The sequence below is a fragment of the Adiantum capillus-veneris genome, chromosome 9 (assembly GCF_014529385.1).
Source record: "Adiantum capillus-veneris isolate H3 chromosome 9, ASM1452938v2, whole genome shotgun sequence".
Lineage (NCBI taxonomy): Eukaryota > Viridiplantae > Streptophyta > Polypodiopsida > Polypodiales > Pteridaceae > Adiantum > Adiantum capillus-veneris.
This window is the reverse complement of record NC_140939.1, coordinates 159,099,638-159,116,542: the sequence shown is the minus strand read 5'-3', so window position 1 is coordinate 159,116,542 and position 16,905 is coordinate 159,099,638. Positions and strand designations below refer to the sequence as shown.

The following is a 16,905-nucleotide window of genomic DNA, read 5'->3' as shown; positions in this document are numbered from 1 at the left end:
AAAAATGTAATTATACCGTAATTGTGACGGAGAATTGTTACAGATTCTACAATCAGAGATACAGATTCTACAATCAAAAAATCGTAAGTAACAACTCTGTCGCAATTACGCTATGATTCTACTTTTTTTTTACAAATAGTTCATCTACTTTTACACACACACAATTGTACACAAGACTTTTTTCTTTGACTACCACTGGTAAAAACATATTTTTTCTTTGTGGTTATATGTAACTCTTTGTTTAACTTCCCATGGCACACCTCGTGATTTTCTCACTTGTTAAACTCTTTTTAGTAATACCTTTCACCATTACTGTGACTTAAAAAGATGATTGGTTGTTACCTTTCGACCCTCAATTCTTAAAAGGCCCTCTCTAGATCCCAAAATTTTCCTAATGAACTTGTGAGCAACTATTAGAATAAGAACGCAAAGACTTCAATATATTGGTAAAAGTCACAAAAGTGACTACCCTTTTGCCGAAAGGCACAACACTCTTTGGTCTAGAGCGATTGTTCTATTTCAAACACACTACACAAAGACTTCAATATATTGAAAATAGGGGAGAGAGAGATAGAGAGAGAGAGAGAGAGTATATGGGAATATATATATATATATATATATATATATATATATATATATATATATATATATATATATATATATATATATATATATATATATATATATATATATATAGGGGGAGAGAGGGAGAGAGAGAGAGAGAGATTGCGATTGCAGTTGCTATGGATCGAGACACCAATCAAGTTTGTCTATTAACTGCTTGATATATATATTTATTTATTTATTTATATAATGTGTAGAGAGAGAGAGAGAGAGAGAGAGAGAGAGAGAGAGAGAGAGAGAGAGACACACACACACACACACCCCTTTCTTGATGTAGATTTTTTGGGATACTAGTAATCACAAACTCTTGAACGCGGTACATTTGTTCAAGAGTTAGACAACTCTTTACTTTCTTTGGAAACAAGTCTGCCGGTAGAATTTCAAGCTTTCAAGCTTACTTACCCTCTGAGGGCTTCCACTTTTATGCACCAAAGCAAACTTGGCGAGCCATCATCTCTTTTAGGGGCAACAATCACCAAGTCATGCCGTTGAACAGTCGAATTAGAGGGCATCATTTTCATACTCCAGTTTATCCATAGGATTGAACAAATTTTACAGTAATAGGTGCTAAATTTTCTGTTCTCCAAGACTACCTTTTAGCTTTGCAGGGATGTTTGTACTTTAACAGCAGGGAATGCTTGCCAGAATCTTCATTGCCACCTGCTTTGTGTAATAGAGTTGATCAATGCAATAAAAGAATGTGATGATGCATATAACGCTTAAGAATCTTAAGTGCATCTGTGTGTGGCGTAATCAAACAGAGTTGACTGCACTGCAGACTTGTCGTATTTCTCCCTGGCTCCCTGTCAAGACGCCGATGGAGAACATCTTCACAACGGATGTTGCGAATTGCTGAAAAAATCGGCTTTGCAACCCCGCAAACTGATTCACCAGGTCTTTTGTTTGAGGATGGACAAACAACGTTTGATCAGTCAAGAGCAAACCCCTGTTCACTTGAAGATTCTGGTAATAAGACACGAGGAGATGCAGGATCAAAGGGTACAACATTCGTGCTACCTGATGGGCATTGGCCTTTTAATTGTGCTGCAAATGCTTGATCGTAGAATGGGTCTCCGCCATTCAAACGGAAATCAAAGTGTCTGCACTTGGGAAATCCAATTGTATGTGCACATGTATGTGTGCATGATCACTTTAAAGGTAAAATTTTGCTGAAAAAGGGGCATTGCCATAGAAGCACACTTGTTAGAGCAACCAGGTCCACCACATCAAGGCCTTTAGAACTGAAAAGGCTGATAAGTTGATCACCATCCAAGTTCGATCGCGGTATATTGGCGGCTCCATTAGCTGCCAGAGAGGTGCGGCTATCCCTCCTTCCCAAATCAACTTGCCAAGAAGGTCCTCCAAGCTGTTAGAATCATGAGAGACTTCAGTGGATTGAGCATTCCAGTGTGCAGAAGCCATACCAATTTTGCACTGAATTGCTCAGAATGGTACGAATGTTAAGATCTCTCTCTCTCTCTCTCTCTCTCTCTCTCTCTCTCTCTCTCTCTCTCTCTCTCTCTCTTTTTATAATTAACATGTTCAAAACTAGGGCAGAATGCTGATTTTATAAAATCCAAAATACCAAAAACCTTCAACTGCAGGCTGTGAAAAGAAATGGCAACATTCAATTCAGGTAGAAGACAGAGAAGTGAACTCACAAATTGCACAGCTTGAAGAGTAGCAAGAGCCATTATGTCTGCACAAGAAACAACTCCTGGACAAGATTCTTCGAGAGCTTTCTTGATTGCGTCAATGGTATCAAAAGCTTGTTGGGGGATGTCGTTATCAATATAGTCCCTCTCCGCACTGTTGTCTGAGGTCGAGGAGATCAAAATGGAGCCATCACATCCCTGCCATTACAAGGGTTCAGACGATCATGTATACGCTCATCACATGCATACACATTGAGGTTTTCAAGCAGAGATGTGACTTTGTCAAATCAAGTAGAAAGTGCTGAATGCGTTGTATTTTGTGTTGGGGTATAAAGCCCAATGTGGTCCCCCAGGTAAGTGGGCGGGCCGCCAGGTATGTACACATGTTCTTTTGTAAAAACCTAATAAGAACTCACTATGCTCTACACATTATAATAGAGCAAGTTCACCATATCGTCGTGCTCTTCTTCTCGCACTGTCTCTCGCGTCGCACTTCCGCTCGTACTCCTTCAACTGGTATCAGAGCTCAGATCGAGGCTCGGGGCAGCACTGCAGGAGGCTAGAGTCACCAGCTCAGATTGGAGTGAAATTCGACAGGCGAAGACACAGCCCCAAATCTTGTGGGAAAGGCCGAAGGGCTAGGTGTGCTCAGAATTTCATTCTGAGGTCATCTCGGCCACCGTTCGGCTTCGACAAAGGTCTACGCAGGCCATTTTCGACTACGTGGTCTCGACAGGTGCAGATCCGACTCTGCAAATTTGGGGTTTTCGGCCTACGACTGCAAGTGCTGAGGATATCGACACTCCCAGAGTGTTGATTTGTGGCTGTCTACACATCGAAGGACGGCTCACAGTTCTTGGAGACGTGTCACATACGACACGGGCGCATCTACACAGACTGTAGGCGACATCCACTAGTTCATCAGGTAGCTTGTGTTTGCTGCTTGATATTCCAGATTTCATCCTGACATTGCAAGTACTTCCACATGGGATGTATTGTCAGAGATGATGTATGTCTGTTGAGGGTTTGCTGGCTGTGAGTCACGCAACAAACAACCGCCGCAGCGGTTACAACATACAGTGGGAAATTTGTGGATGTATGACTTTGTGGGAAGTCTATGTACTGTCAGATTTACTGCAGCCTTTGTTGAGGGTCGAGTGAGGTTTTATTGAGCTGGGGGATTCTCGAATGTTGAGATCCTTTCGGTGATACAGGTCTTGGAGAGATCCCTCGAGCACCCTTAGATAGACAGCTAGGATGTATTGACTGTGAGTTAGACACTTGGGATTGCATCTTTGCTTTACTGCCGTTGAGGCATTGTCGCAGTCTATGCTTATAGGACAGTGAGAGACAGTACAGGTGTAGGACAGGTTTACCCGCAGCTTACAGTGTCAGAGAGACAGTGTTTTTGAGCTGTTTTTGGTCTATTTTTTAGTACACCAGAGCCATTTTACAAAGGAGACTCTGCCGAAATTTATGCAGAATCTGAAGCTTTCTTGGTTCATTTGACAGGTTGATATTGGTTCAGAGGTCAGTTTACAGGGGAAACTCTGGCGAATTTTTCCCAGGAAAGTAAACTACTGTGAAGCGTAGCTATGGCTGGATCACAGGACACTGCTCTTTACAATATCAAGAAGCTGGATGGAACCAATTTCCCATTGTGGAAGAAGCAGATTTGGCACGTGTTGGTACAAAAGAAGCAGATAAAACCTATAAAGCTCAAGGGGATAAAACCAGAAGATATGGACGAAGATGAATGGAGCGAAATGGATGAATTGGCACTTTCTACCATTATGCTGACTTTGGCAGAAAGCGTTTACTTCAATGTAGCAGACGAGATGTCGGCTTATCAAGCATGGTTAAAGCTGAGTGATCTTTATGAGCAGCATAGTGCAGCTTCACAGGTATACTGGCTTAAGAAGCTTGTTGACTTGAAGATGAAAGAAGGGACACCTATGTCCAATCATCTGAATGAATTCAACACAATCTATAGTCAGTTGTCAGCTCAAGGTGTCAAGTTTGATGAACCTGTTAGAGCTATGTTCCTGTTGATCACATTGCCGGAAAGTTGGCACACTTTTCGCACAGCTTTGAGTAATTCTGCACCTCCAGATGGTTTGAACATAGCAGGTGTAGAAGGAAGTCTGCTTACTGAAGAAACCAATAGAAAGACAATGGACAAAGGCAAAGGAATAGCCTTAGTTGTCAGGGGAAGGACCAAAGAAAAGTACAAAGGTGGAAAGAGGAATCAGTCTCGTAGCAAGTCCCACAGTGCTAAAGGCAAGAGTGACATAGAATGCTACCATTGTGGCAAGAAGGGTCACATGAAAAGAGACTGCAGAGAATGGAAAGCAGAAAAAGGCAAAGAGAAAGCTGAAGACCATGGTGAGAAGAACAAGTCCTTAGTGAAGATTCAAGAAATAAATGTGACAAACACTGTTGCAGAGGATGACAGTCTAGTGTCAGGAGACATCTACTTCTTGAAGAATACAATGGACTCAGCTCTTCTTACAGCATCTGATGGAAATGCACTCAGTGACTGGATTATAGACTCAGAGGCATCACTTCATGTGTCTCCAAACAAGGAGTGGTTTACCTCTTATGTGACCACTAAAGATCATGTTCGGCTAGGCAATGGACAGACATGTGAGATCGTGTTGGAGATGTTCAATTGAAGTTTCAGAATGGCTCTTCTTTCACGCTGAAGAATGTGAGACATGTTCCCGCAATTACAAAGAGCTTGATCAGCACAGGTTTACTTGATGATGCTGGCTACGTCACCACTTTTGGACAGAACATGTGGAAGATATCCAAGGGTTCTATGACAGTAGCACATGGAGTAAATTCTGGAGGACTTTACATGATTTATGTATCAAATGTCTCTAAAAATGTAATCAATGTAACCGAGCAGACGAACGTTTCTTTGTGGCATAGCCGGTTAGGACATATGTCCAAGAAGGGAATGGAAATCTTGTCTCGTTCTGGTTATTTGCCTGGCTTTTCATTTAATGATTTTGAATTCTGTGAACATTGACTGTATGGTAAGCAAACACAGCAGCCACATAAGCATAGAAGCAGTAGAAGAGATACACAGTTGGCACTTGTTCATAGTGATTTGTGTGGACCTATGCCTAACCTATCTCTAGGGGGAGCTTCTTACTTTATAACATTTATAGATGATTACTCGAGGAAAGTATGGGTTTACTTTCTCAAGCACAAGGATGAAGCGTTTAGTGTTTTCAAAACGTTTGTGACACTTGTGGAGAATCAGAGTGGCAAGAAGCTTAAATGCTTACGCACTGACAATGGTGGAGAGTATGTTTCAAAGGCCTTTCAGGACTTTTGTGAGTCAAAAGGTATAAAACGTGAACTTGCTGCTCCTTACAATCCTCCTCAAAATGGTGTTGCTGAGAGGATGAATAGAACCATACAAGAGAAGGTCAGAAGTATGTTGTCTAATGCACAGCTGCCAAATGGGTTTTGGGCTGAAGCTGTATCAACAGCTGTTCATCTTGTAAATAGATCTCCTAGCAAGCTTTTGCATAAGGATTCAGTGCTAGAGATGGTATGGTCAGGCAAAATGCCCTCATACAAGCATCTCAGAGTCTTTGGCTGTGAGGCATATACTCACGTTCCAAAGGAATTTAGGAACAAACTTAAGCCAAAGAGTAGAAAGTGCATCTTTCTAGGCTATGGTAATTCTGGTGAGATGGGGTACAGACTTTGGGATCCCGAATCCAGAAAGGTTGTCCGCAGCAATGATGTTCACTTTAATGAATCCAAATATCATTCTAAACCAGAGAGGGTTGAGGAGATTAGAAGAATTGTCTTCCAAGAAGATGGACCTGCACGTGCAAGACATAATGTCAGGGCTCAAGAGGAGCAAGGACAGGATAGAGTGGAACCACAGGTTGTGGCTGAGCCTGAGCCACCTATTGTGCGTAGATCTGGACGTATCACGCGACCTCCTGATAGGTTTGTTCCATCTATGAACTATGTCATGTTGACTGATTGCAATGAGCCTTCATGTTACAAGGAAGCAGTGCAAATGAAGGACTCCGGGAATTGGCAATTGGCCATGCAATCAGAGATGACAGCTCTGCATAAAAACCAGACATGGAAGCTAGTTAAATTACCACGGGGCAAAAAGGCTCTACCTTGTAAATGGGTTTACAGGTATAAGATCACTGCTCATGATAGTCAGCCAAAGTACAAAGCAAGGCTTGTTGCCAAGGGCTTTAAGCAAGAACAAGGCATTGACTTTGATGAAGTCTTCTCTCCGGTGGTCAAGATGACTACATTGAGATGCTTTCTTGCATTGGTTGCCATATTAGATTTGGTGTTGCACCAAATGGATGTCAAGACAACGTTCTTGCATGGTGATTTAGATGTGGAAATTTACATGCAGCAGCCAAAAGGGTTTGTTGAGAAAGGCAAGGAAGATTGGGTATGCCAGTTAAAGAGTCTTTATGGCTTAAAACAATCACCGAGGGCATGGTACCATAAATTCCACAAGTTTATGCTTTCTCAAGGCTACAAACGTAGTGAGTTCGATCACTGTCTATATACAAAGAAGGCTAAGGATGGTAGTTGGCTGATCCTTATTTTGTATGTGGATGACATGTTGATTGCTGGCAAGCACTTGGAAGAAATTTCAGCTTTGAAGTCAAAGATGGCAAAATCGTTTGACATGAAAGACATCGGTGAGGCAAGTCATATACTTGGTATGCGCATTGAGAGAGACAGATCAAAGAAGTTGATTTGGTTATCTCAAACAGAGTATATTGACAAGGTTTTGCAACGTTTCAATATGGAGAAGGGAAAGGCATTGAGTGTTCCATTGCCACCATATGTGAAACTTAGCAAACAAGATTGTCCTGTGTCTGAGGAAGAACAGGCTGAAATGGATAAGATTCCATATGCGTCTGCAGTGGGTAGTTTGATGTATGCAATGATTGCTACTCGCCCAGACATTGCATTTGCAGTGGGAGTAGTAAGTCGATACATGTCAAACCCAGGCAAGAAACATTGGGAGGCAGTGAAAGGAATATTGAGATACCTGAAAGCTACAAAGAGTATGCGTATATGCTATGGGAGTCAGGAGCTAAGTGTAAAGGGTTTTACAAACTCAGATTATGCAAGTGACTTAGACAACCGAAGGTCTACGTCAGGGTATGTCTTTACATTGGCTGGTGGAGCAGTATCATGGCGTTCTAGATTACAAGATTGTGTTACTCAGTCTACTACAGAGGCTGAATATGTTGCAGCATCAGAGGCATGCAAAGAATCAATTTGGCTTAATCGACTAGTAACACATTTCGGAATCAAAGAAGAGATGCCTGTGTTATATTGTGATAGTCAAAGTGCTATACAATTGGCTCGCAATCCAGTTTATCACTCAAAGACAAAGCATGTGGATGTGAAGTATCATTTCATAAGGGAAATGCTCGAGGATAAGCAACTTCAGCTTGTCAAAGTTCACACCACAGAAAATCTTGCTGATCTACTTACAAAAGGACTTCCCTCAGAGGGCTTTGCGCATTTTCGCAAGCAGTTAGGTGTAGGGTAGTACATCACTTCTCTACATCTCTTGTATATTAGCTTGTATAGTAGCTTCTCTCACACTTAAAGTACCACATTGGACTTTAAGTGGGAGGTTGTTGGGGTATAAAGCCCAATGTGGTCGCCCAGGTAAGTGGGCGGGCCGCCAGGTATGTACACATGTTCTTTTGTAAAAACCTAATAAGAACTCACTATGCTCTACACATTACAGTAGAGCGAGTTCACCATATCGTCGTGCTCTTCTTCTCGCACTCTCTCTCGCGTCGCACTTCCGCTCGTACTCCTTCATTTTGTAAGGGGAGACTCAACAGTCGAGACATGTGATTAGCACATTAAGATGGATAGTTCTCTCTCTCTCTCTCTCTCTCTCTCTCTCTCTCTCTCTCTCTCTCTCTCTCTCTCTCTCTCTCTCTCTCTCCAGGTCTTGAGTTCAACTCTCGTCGGATAGATCTTTGAGATCTCTTGGGATAGATTCCTACGATGTTAAAATTCTCTTCTTCTTCCTCTTCTACATGCACTGCCACTAGTTATAGAGCTCCATCCAACCCCACTTTATCTCATCATGACTGTAGCTCGCTACAGCTCCAGCTCTTAGCTTTCCTAGCTAGTAGTAGTTTAGGATTTTTTTTTTAAAGTTCATCTCTTTTGGGGATACCAGAGGATACTGGATCAGTGTACATGGATTTATCTCATAGGCCAATTCCGGCCTTCCATAACTCCCCCGCCCCCCGTACCCACAGAGCTGATTTGGGGGATCATGGTCCTGTACAAGACTATTGGGGTGAAACAGGGTTGTCCACTCCCCCCTACTTTATTTGGTATTTATGTGGATGAGGTTTCAGAATACATTGAGAAGAGAGGTGACAGAGAAGCACAGTTAGCAAGGATCTGGCTCTCATTGCTACTATATGCAGATGATATTGTGTTGATCTCAAATTCACCAAAGGGAATGCTGTCACAAAGTGATGACATGGCGGACAGCAAAAACCCTAATTTCTGCCAGAAACCCTAAAATTCCTGCAAACCCTAGTTTTTGCCAAAAACCCTAAATTCCGGAAATCGCGGAGGCGGATTATTAAAAATAAAAAAAAAATAAAAAAATTTTTTTTTTTTGGGAAAATGATGAGCGACGCGAATTTTGCTTTTGCTTTTTTTTATTAAAAAAAAAAAGAGAAAAGACTCTCTAAGAGAGAGAGAGAACTGATGCTTTTGATTTTAAAAGCTTTTGGGGCTCTGCTTTTGGGCATCCCTTGTAACCTTTAAATTAGTGGTGAGGGCCTCACTTCTCAGGGCATCTGGACGCAGAGTCTAAGAGTGAAACCCTAACCGCTCTCTTGTACTTTGATGATTGATTAATACAAAAAGAAATACCGAAAGGGGCGCCAGTCTTTGGGGCCAATATCTCTAGGCACGGAACTCCGCCGGGCCAGTGCAAATCTATTGTGATCTGTGAATTGTTTTGAAGTGGTTATTTGGTGCTGTCGCGGTTGATTCTTAACTTGGAGTGTCCAAGTTTGTTACAAATGCAGCGACATTTGGATACATTGCACACATTTGCTAGTGATAGCGGCTTATTGGTGAACCTTGGCAAGACCAAGGTTATGGTGTTCATGTCACAAAGTGGTGACGTGGCATGTCCTACCGCCCGACAGGCTGATGACGTGGCACTGTGATGTGGCAGACAGGCGGACACTGACGTGGCAGGCAGGCACTACGGAGCCGCAAAATGCACTGACAGCTGATTGTACGAACGTCGCAAAACGCGTTGACAGCAAGCTGTACGGACGTCCGCGATTCACGCTGCTGGCGTGGCATTACTGTACGGATTTTCGCCAGAAGCGCTGGCTGGTTTTTGGGAAGCTTTTGAGTTTACATGCTTTTGGGGCTCTACTTTTGGCATCCCTTATAAAATAAATAAACCCAAGGGGGTCTCACTTCTCAAAGCATCTAGATGCAGAGTCTGAGAGCGAGCACCCGCGGGAGTTGTACTTTGCTCAAAGATTAATATAAAAAGAAATACCGAAAGGGACGCCACTCTTTGGGGCCAATCTCTCTTGGCACGAAACTACGTCGGGCCGTGTCAACTCTTGAATTATGAAGTGTTTTGAAGTGAATCTCTATTGTGTCGCGACACAATCTAGACTTGGGGTGTCCAAGTTTGTTACAGTTCAACACCACACCACACTGGGTCAGGCGATCTGCACCTCCCTTTGCATATGGTCAGGAGACGGTGGAGTATAGAGATGCATACATTTACCTTGGTGTGGTCTTTAGTGGCCCAGTGTTTTCTTTGAGGAGAGCAGTAGAGACTAGGCTAACAAGAGCGTATGCAACTTTAGGGAAGATGGAGAGGATGTGTTCGCAGGTTCAGTTTCAGGAACCTCGAACGAAACTATGGCTTTTTGATACTTTGATCACATCAGCTATGCTTTATCGGGTGTAGATTTGGGGGCCATCAATGGACCACCATAGCCGGGCTGGTAGTATTGATGGATGGAAGTGCATGGAGAGGCCTCTGGCGTCTATGATTTCTCAGATGATTAGGGCCAAGCCCTCTATACCACATGAGATTATCCGTGCAGAGCTCGCTGCTCCACCATTGGTCATCGAAGCACTCGCCAGATCCGTTTCTTTCATGCACAATATCTGGGATCTTCCCAGAGACAGATATGCCCATCTAGCTTTGGAGTCTTCTCAACGGCTTGCCTCACAGGGAGACTCTTGGTATGCACAGATGACAGCTTGGTTCAAACTGCATGGTTTTGACATGGATAGACTGCCTCCTTTCCAGGATTCACTGGATGCACCCTCCTTGTCTCTCACAAGGACCGAGATCACTCAGCTCATTAGACAGGACTTGATTCAGTTGGACACTAAGAGGACATGGATACAGCCTATACGTGTGTTTGGCACGAAGATGGCTTTCTACAGAGAGCATCTCCTTGAGCTTATAGAGGATGGTTTTGTGATCAGACACACCTAAATGGACACTCATCCATCCCATGGATTACGATGTGCTATTGGACAGATGCGCACATCGTCACATCAGTCAGAGATTGAAACTAGTAGATTTAGAGGAGTACCAGCAGAGGCTAGGATTTGTCAGCTATGCCACATAGAGCCAAAGACAGAGTTACATCGCATCTGTCACTGCCCATGAGATACGAGGCCGTTTCCACTGCCTATTCAGAGAGGGTTTTGGACCACTGGCCAAAGCTATGAGATATCAAGATCAATGATGCCTTGGGCTATTTTTATTGGAGTTACGCAGACATAGGGAGAGCCTCTTGAGGAGACCAGAGAGTAGGAGACACTCAGAGGGAGATCACTGATTTTTTTAGACTACATGCGCGACCTTCAGATGAGCAGGCATCACAGCAGACTTCAGAGTCCACTTGTACCAGAGGTGCACTGACTGAGAGAGCCACTGAGCTGGGGAAATCAAGACGCCCACGATTGCGAGGGTCATCGACACATCAATGGGAGCTGCACCAGAGGGTCTATACTATTTTGGCACAACATGGGAGATGCCTAGTCGAAGTACTCACTGAGGACATTGATGAGCTCCGCCAAAGACCGATGCTGGATATCATAGGATAGGATCTTGATTCCAGTATCTCAGCCTTTCATTTCATTTCATTTCATCCCATTTCACTTTAGCTCAGTTCAGTTTCAATTTTTCAGTTTTCAGTCTTTTACACAAACATTGTATCAGATTCACTCATAGGTCACTTTGATGTTAAAATATCATTTCATTTTCTACATGCATGTACATACACAACAGTCAAGAAACATAGCTCATTGAAGCCAAGCAAAGACAAATCATTTAAATCATTAATGGGTGATGAACATGGAAGACAACATACCTAGCTAGGTCACACTTGCGGTTCAAGGGCAAGGAAGAAATTCCCATATTGTGACCTTACCACATCATCATGAGTTTCTGTGAGGAGCAATGGAAGTGTGTTGCAGACTTTGACACGGGCATTGCTCTCTGGTTGTGTCACGTGGTTGTGTCACGTAACCAACAGACTTGTTACATTCGAGCCCGTGGTAGCTGCTCTGCAGAGGGTTTCTGCCAAGCCCATCTCGTCCTTAACACGCCACAACGGGTCATTGACTCTCAATTGAGAGACCTCCCACCCTTGCCAGCTGGCAAGGACACCACAGAGCACAGAATCCAATGTGCGTGGAGGACTCAGGCACAGCAGTCTAGGTCTGCCTACAAGATGGAACGTGCTTCTAGCAGCACAAGTAATGTGTATGGGCCGGTCTGAGGGGGGCACCGCATACCTAGCTAGGTGTAGTTGTGGGGCAGGGGATTACCAAGAGGGTCTTCTGCCCCCTAAAGGCACCTAGCTAGGTACGGGACAGAATCTCCAGAGTGGAGGATCATGATCTTAAGCATATGGAAAGCAGTGAGGAAGGGTGCATCATCCAACAAGAAGAAAACAGGCTAAAACTTGTCTAGAAAGGAGGATGCAAATAATTAGCGCAAAGGAGGAGAAGCATACCTGAATGAAGCAGTCATGCATGCTCATGCGGAGAGTGGAAGGGGAGACCACATTGTCGTTGGCAGCCAAGGATTGGTAAGTGGAGCTACAGCTTGCGAAGAGACAAAGGAGGATGCCGAGGCTTATGCTCCTCAGCGCTTTCTCAATCTGCATGCGCTTGCTGGCCACCTGCATGGCTGGCTGCCCTTCTCCGCTTCGTCTTCGTCTTCTTCTTCTTGTGTCTCAGCAGTTGTGCTACTTTCCCACACATGACGGTCATTTGAGAAATTTATGGGAAAAAGACACGACCATAAAATACATATCGCTCACTTTTAGTGTGTTCTAAACATAGACCATTTTATTGTTCCCATACTTCGCAAACATTCGCAAATAAGGCTAGGCTCACGCTGCCGAACGCAACAGATGAAAGTTGGTGCAACCAATTCTCAGTGGGTTAGAGGGCCTCCAAAGGACCCCAGGTCACCCCACCTTTAGGCTTCAACTTCAAACCCCTAGGTAGAGAGGGAGAGAAGAGAAGGGCAAGTAACTTGCACTTTTTTGTTTCGTGGAAAGCTATCTACTTAACATAATATGGCGGAGGCGAGTCTCCTTTACGCATGGTGCAAGCTGCGAGATGAAGGCTAGATTCCAAAAGAGGGAGAGAGAAAGAGAGAGAGGCCGACGAAGGCGGCCGACCGTATTAGTGATTTTATAAGGCGAAAGGTTTAGCCACCAAGAGAAAAGAGTTTTAGCTACTCTCTCAATGCTCTCTCTCTCACACACACACATCCACGGTGCATACCCTCACACATTCATTGAACACTAAGTCCTCTAATCAAGCGTGCTCTATACATTAATTCGCAGATATTAGATTTCTTGCTTGCTCTTGCACAAGCTTTGCCAAAGAGAACTAGCCCCCTTCCCAAGGCACCAAGTAGAAGAGGAGCAAGAGCAACAATGCATACACAGCGAATGTACTATGGGCACCCTCCGTTCCGATCGAGGGGGGGGAGTATATGTCTCATGAATTTAATGCATTTCTGGCTAGTCGTGGGATAAAACACCAATGTACAGTGCCTTATACACCTCAGCAAAATGGTGTTGCTGAGAGGAAAAACAGGTCACTGACGAAAATGGCACGATGTATGGTCAAAAGTCAAGCTTTGCCGCATTCTTTTTGGCTGAGGCTTGAGGCCATCATGTGTGCCACTTATGTACTTAACAAGTGTCCTATGAAAGCTTTGCAGTCTATTACTCCATATGAAGCATGGCATGATAAAAAGCCTTCTATTGAGCACATGTGTGTTTTTGGCTGTTGGGCATATGCTTTGGTTCCACAAGTGCAGTGCAGAAAATTGGATGATAAAGCTGTCAAATGTATTTTTGTTGGTTATAGTGTTGAAAGCAAAGGTTACAGGTTATATCATCCGCAAACAAAGCGTATTCTGGTTTCACGGGATGTAGTGTTTGTGGAAGATTTTGTTCAGAAGGAAACTGTCTGAAATGACTTCACCTGTAGAAATAAGCTACTCATTGATATCCTTGATACTATCAAGAAAAGTGTCCATATCATTTTCCTCATGCATAATCTTCCACTCCAGCTCTTTACACAGCAAAGCAATTTTAGCCTCATTGCGGCTTGCATAAAGACCTGCTAGAATATCCCAAGCCTGTTTTGCAGATTTTGTTGAACAGATGTGAGGAACAATGGTGCGCTTCACAGACAACGCAATCAATGCATGAGCTTGCGCATCTTTTACATCCCAACGAGCTTGTTCTGTTGTAGGCAAAACAATTCTAACATCAGTAATCCTTGCAGCAAGACTTGCAACATCCTCAACATTGCCTACATCCTCAGAACCAGGACGTACATCAATGCCCTGCACAATGTTCCAGACGCCCTTTGACACAAGAACATGTTGCATCATATAAGCCCACATAGGGTAGTTGTCCCCATACAACCTGTCCTCAGCAGCAAACATCTTGAACACATCTGTGTTGTTGTTGTCAGCCATGGTAAATACTGCACCGGATGTGAAAACTGCCCAAAAATAGGAGAAACGGAGCGGGAACAACGCGTGCTATATAGCACAAACCGTAGAAGACTATAAGGCACCTATTATGCAGAAAACGGCACTGACAAAAATTCTGCACAAAATGACGAAATAGCCTGTGCAGTACTACCTGTAGTGGAAATGGAGGCCGAAATGAGCCCAAATCAAAAATCTGAGTAGACCGAGCTCTATGAGCCTCCCGAAATATTTGTCGGCCTACGAACGCTCACCAAAGCTCACTGAAATTAGAGAAAGTGAGCAGGCGTGTGTTGGAGCAGCTGGCGACTAAGCCCGGGAGGACGCAACCTGCTCTGATACCAATTGTTGGAATTAGGGTTGCAGCGAAACACACACAGCTTGGGAGACGAAGGAAACTCAAGGCACACAATAGAGAGTGTATTACTTAGTGTGCATTAGAAAGATAGATAGCCCTAGAGTGATGGGCGTATATACGATGCTTGGGGAAGTAAACCTCCTAAAGAGGGAAAAAATGCCCCGGCGGTCCTAGTGTGTTCACACACATCACTACCACATGTATATGGTGACAGCAACCATTTCTCCTTTTGGTCCCCTGTTGAGATAGGTTTAGAAGCACATATCTATATCCTAACTCGTGTTTCCCTTTTATCTTCCCATAATAAATGATCAGTTTAATATGAGAAAATCATTTGATAAAGTTAGATACTATATTTTATGACATTAGCTCTCTCTTGAAATCATAGCCGTCCTCGACTATGAGGTAGAGAAGATAAAGCCTAGTCATTAGTCCATGTTTCTTAACAGGTAGAGGATCCCTTTTTACCCTACGACATCATTCCAGAATGGATGACTAATCCATTTGGTGTTTAAGAGACTTAGCTTCTGCAAACATGTCTACTCTTTAGTCCATGCCATACTTCCAAAGTAGAGTGACAAGTTCTACTTGGTGTTTGCGAGACGTCGTCACCACAAACATGATCCTAAGCATGCATACTTCTTAAATTTTGTGCACAATAAAAGAAAGAGAATGAGTCTTATAAGACAAAAACATTGTTCATTTAAAATGCATTTTCATTTGCTTACTCTAGTGTAGCATTATAAGCATTGACAAGGTTCATAGAATCCTTAAGCTAGGTTCCTTGCATCCCACTAGCATCTTTAAAAGGATAATCCTTAAACTTAACAAGATATCATTGAATAACATTACCGTTTCTTAGTACCTTGTCTTCATGTCGAAGAATCGATTTGGGCTGCAACACCTCTTCTTGATCTTTGATCTCTGGCGGGTCCTCCATTATTGGTTCTTTTGGTGGGTCTCCTTTGTAAGGCTTGAGTAAGCTCACATGGTTAGCATTTTGAATGATCCAATGGTTGGGAAACTTTAACTAATAAGCCATTTCATTGATTGGCTTAAGAATTTTAAAAGAAAGGACCATAGTATCTTTTTGCTAGTTTAGCATAATACTCTTGGTGGCTCGATCAGTCTTGCCCGTAGTATGCCTTGAGAAATACTATTTAGCAAGACTTTAGCAAGACCCAATCATTTTTCTTAAAGGCTAAGGCTCTTCTGTGCTTATTAGCAGCAACCCTTTTTGCCTTTGCTGTGAGATGGATATAACCTTTTTAATCTTTGGAAAAGATTCTTGTAAGTCTCGGCTATATTCATAAGCAGTGAAGATCTGAGTCATATACTTTAAGTAGTAAGGGACTTTTGGATCTTCCCTCTTTAACCCCGAAAGGTGCTTTCCCCATAGAAGTATGTACAATGTCATTGTACGATAAGAGGTAGGTACTTCTCTCATTGAGAACATGGATCTACTTCCATGACATAGGCTTTTAGTTGATTCAAGTATTGTTATATTAGTTATTTCACTTTGGTCATCCATTTGTGGATAATATTCTCAAAGAGACCCTTCTAAAAATTATCGTCATTCTAGGATCTTTGTCTAGCACTATGGATGCTGGCAATCCTTGTACTTGAAAATTTGAGATCTAAAGAGGGTTGCCGTTTGATGTGCCTTAACAGGCATAGAGTGAGTTTTCTTGCTAAGCCTGTCGATTGAAACAATCCATCCCTCGATCAAATTTCAATTTTTGGTATACCACACATTTCGTAATATACTCTTGTATGGTTACTTTTCATGGTAGACCAACAGAAATACATTTCTACTCCTCGAAGAGTAGATTATGGAATCCTCTTTACCCCGCATAATGAGAAGCATGGGATTCATATATGATTTTTTTATTGTATGAGTGAGTAACACATAGCCTATTTCCGTTTGGAAGATAACCATCCTCCAAGGTGAATGGTTCTTTTTTTCCTTCCCTAATGCAAAGGCTGTAGTTACGTACTTAAAGTCTCGGTCAATAGCATACTCATCTATCATAAAAGATTGATCATTGTGAGTTGCTATAGACACCAAATTTACCCTTGGCCGTTGTGAAAGTGCATCGAACACTTGATTGTGCTTGCAAGCAATGTGAGCAATATGAAATTTAAATTGTGAAAGAAAAATTTTCCACCTCATTTGTTTGTCG

The 16,905-nt window shown here is 42.9% G+C and overlaps 1 protein-coding gene across 5 annotated transcripts; it reads right to left on the bottom strand.

Moving 5' to 3' along the window:
- Positions 1-1,466: 1,466 nt before the first annotated feature.
- On the bottom strand, positions 1,467-12,593 carry LOC147451463 (peroxidase 3-like). Of its 5 annotated transcripts, none has more exons than XM_086520935.1 (4): positions 12,356-12,593; positions 2,286-2,477; positions 1,891-2,058; positions 1,467-1,793 (listed from the first exon to the last, which is right to left on the bottom strand). In XM_086520935.1, exons 1-4 carry the CDS (start codon positions 12,527-12,529, stop codon positions 1,716-1,718), a joined length of 612 nt encoding a protein of 203 aa, XP_086377061.1. In that variant the 5' UTR covers positions 12,530-12,593; the 3' UTR covers positions 1,467-1,715. The 5 variants fall into 5 exon arrangements, with proteins under 5 accessions (XP_086377061.1, XP_086377063.1, XP_086377062.1 ...); XM_086520937.1 differs by having other exon boundaries at positions 1,891-1,990; XM_086520936.1 differs by having other exon boundaries at positions 1,467-1,990.
- Positions 12,594-16,905: the final 4,312 nt, after the last annotated feature.

Bases quoted from the DNA above. Each gene is read 5' to 3' on its own strand.
- LOC147451463 (XM_086520935.1), bottom strand. From the start codon at position 12,529: ATGCAGGTGGCCAGCAAGCGCATGCAGATTGAGAAAGCGCTGAGGAGC. The intron at 2,059-2,285 runs GTGAGTTCACTT...TGAGCAATTCAG, and splicing joins CTCTTCAAGCTGTGCAATTT to TGCAAAATTGGTATGGCTTC. The intron at 1,794-1,890 runs GTGATCAACTTA...CCCCTTTTTCAG, and splicing joins ACCGCGATCGAACTTGGATG to CAAAATTTTACCTTTAAAGT.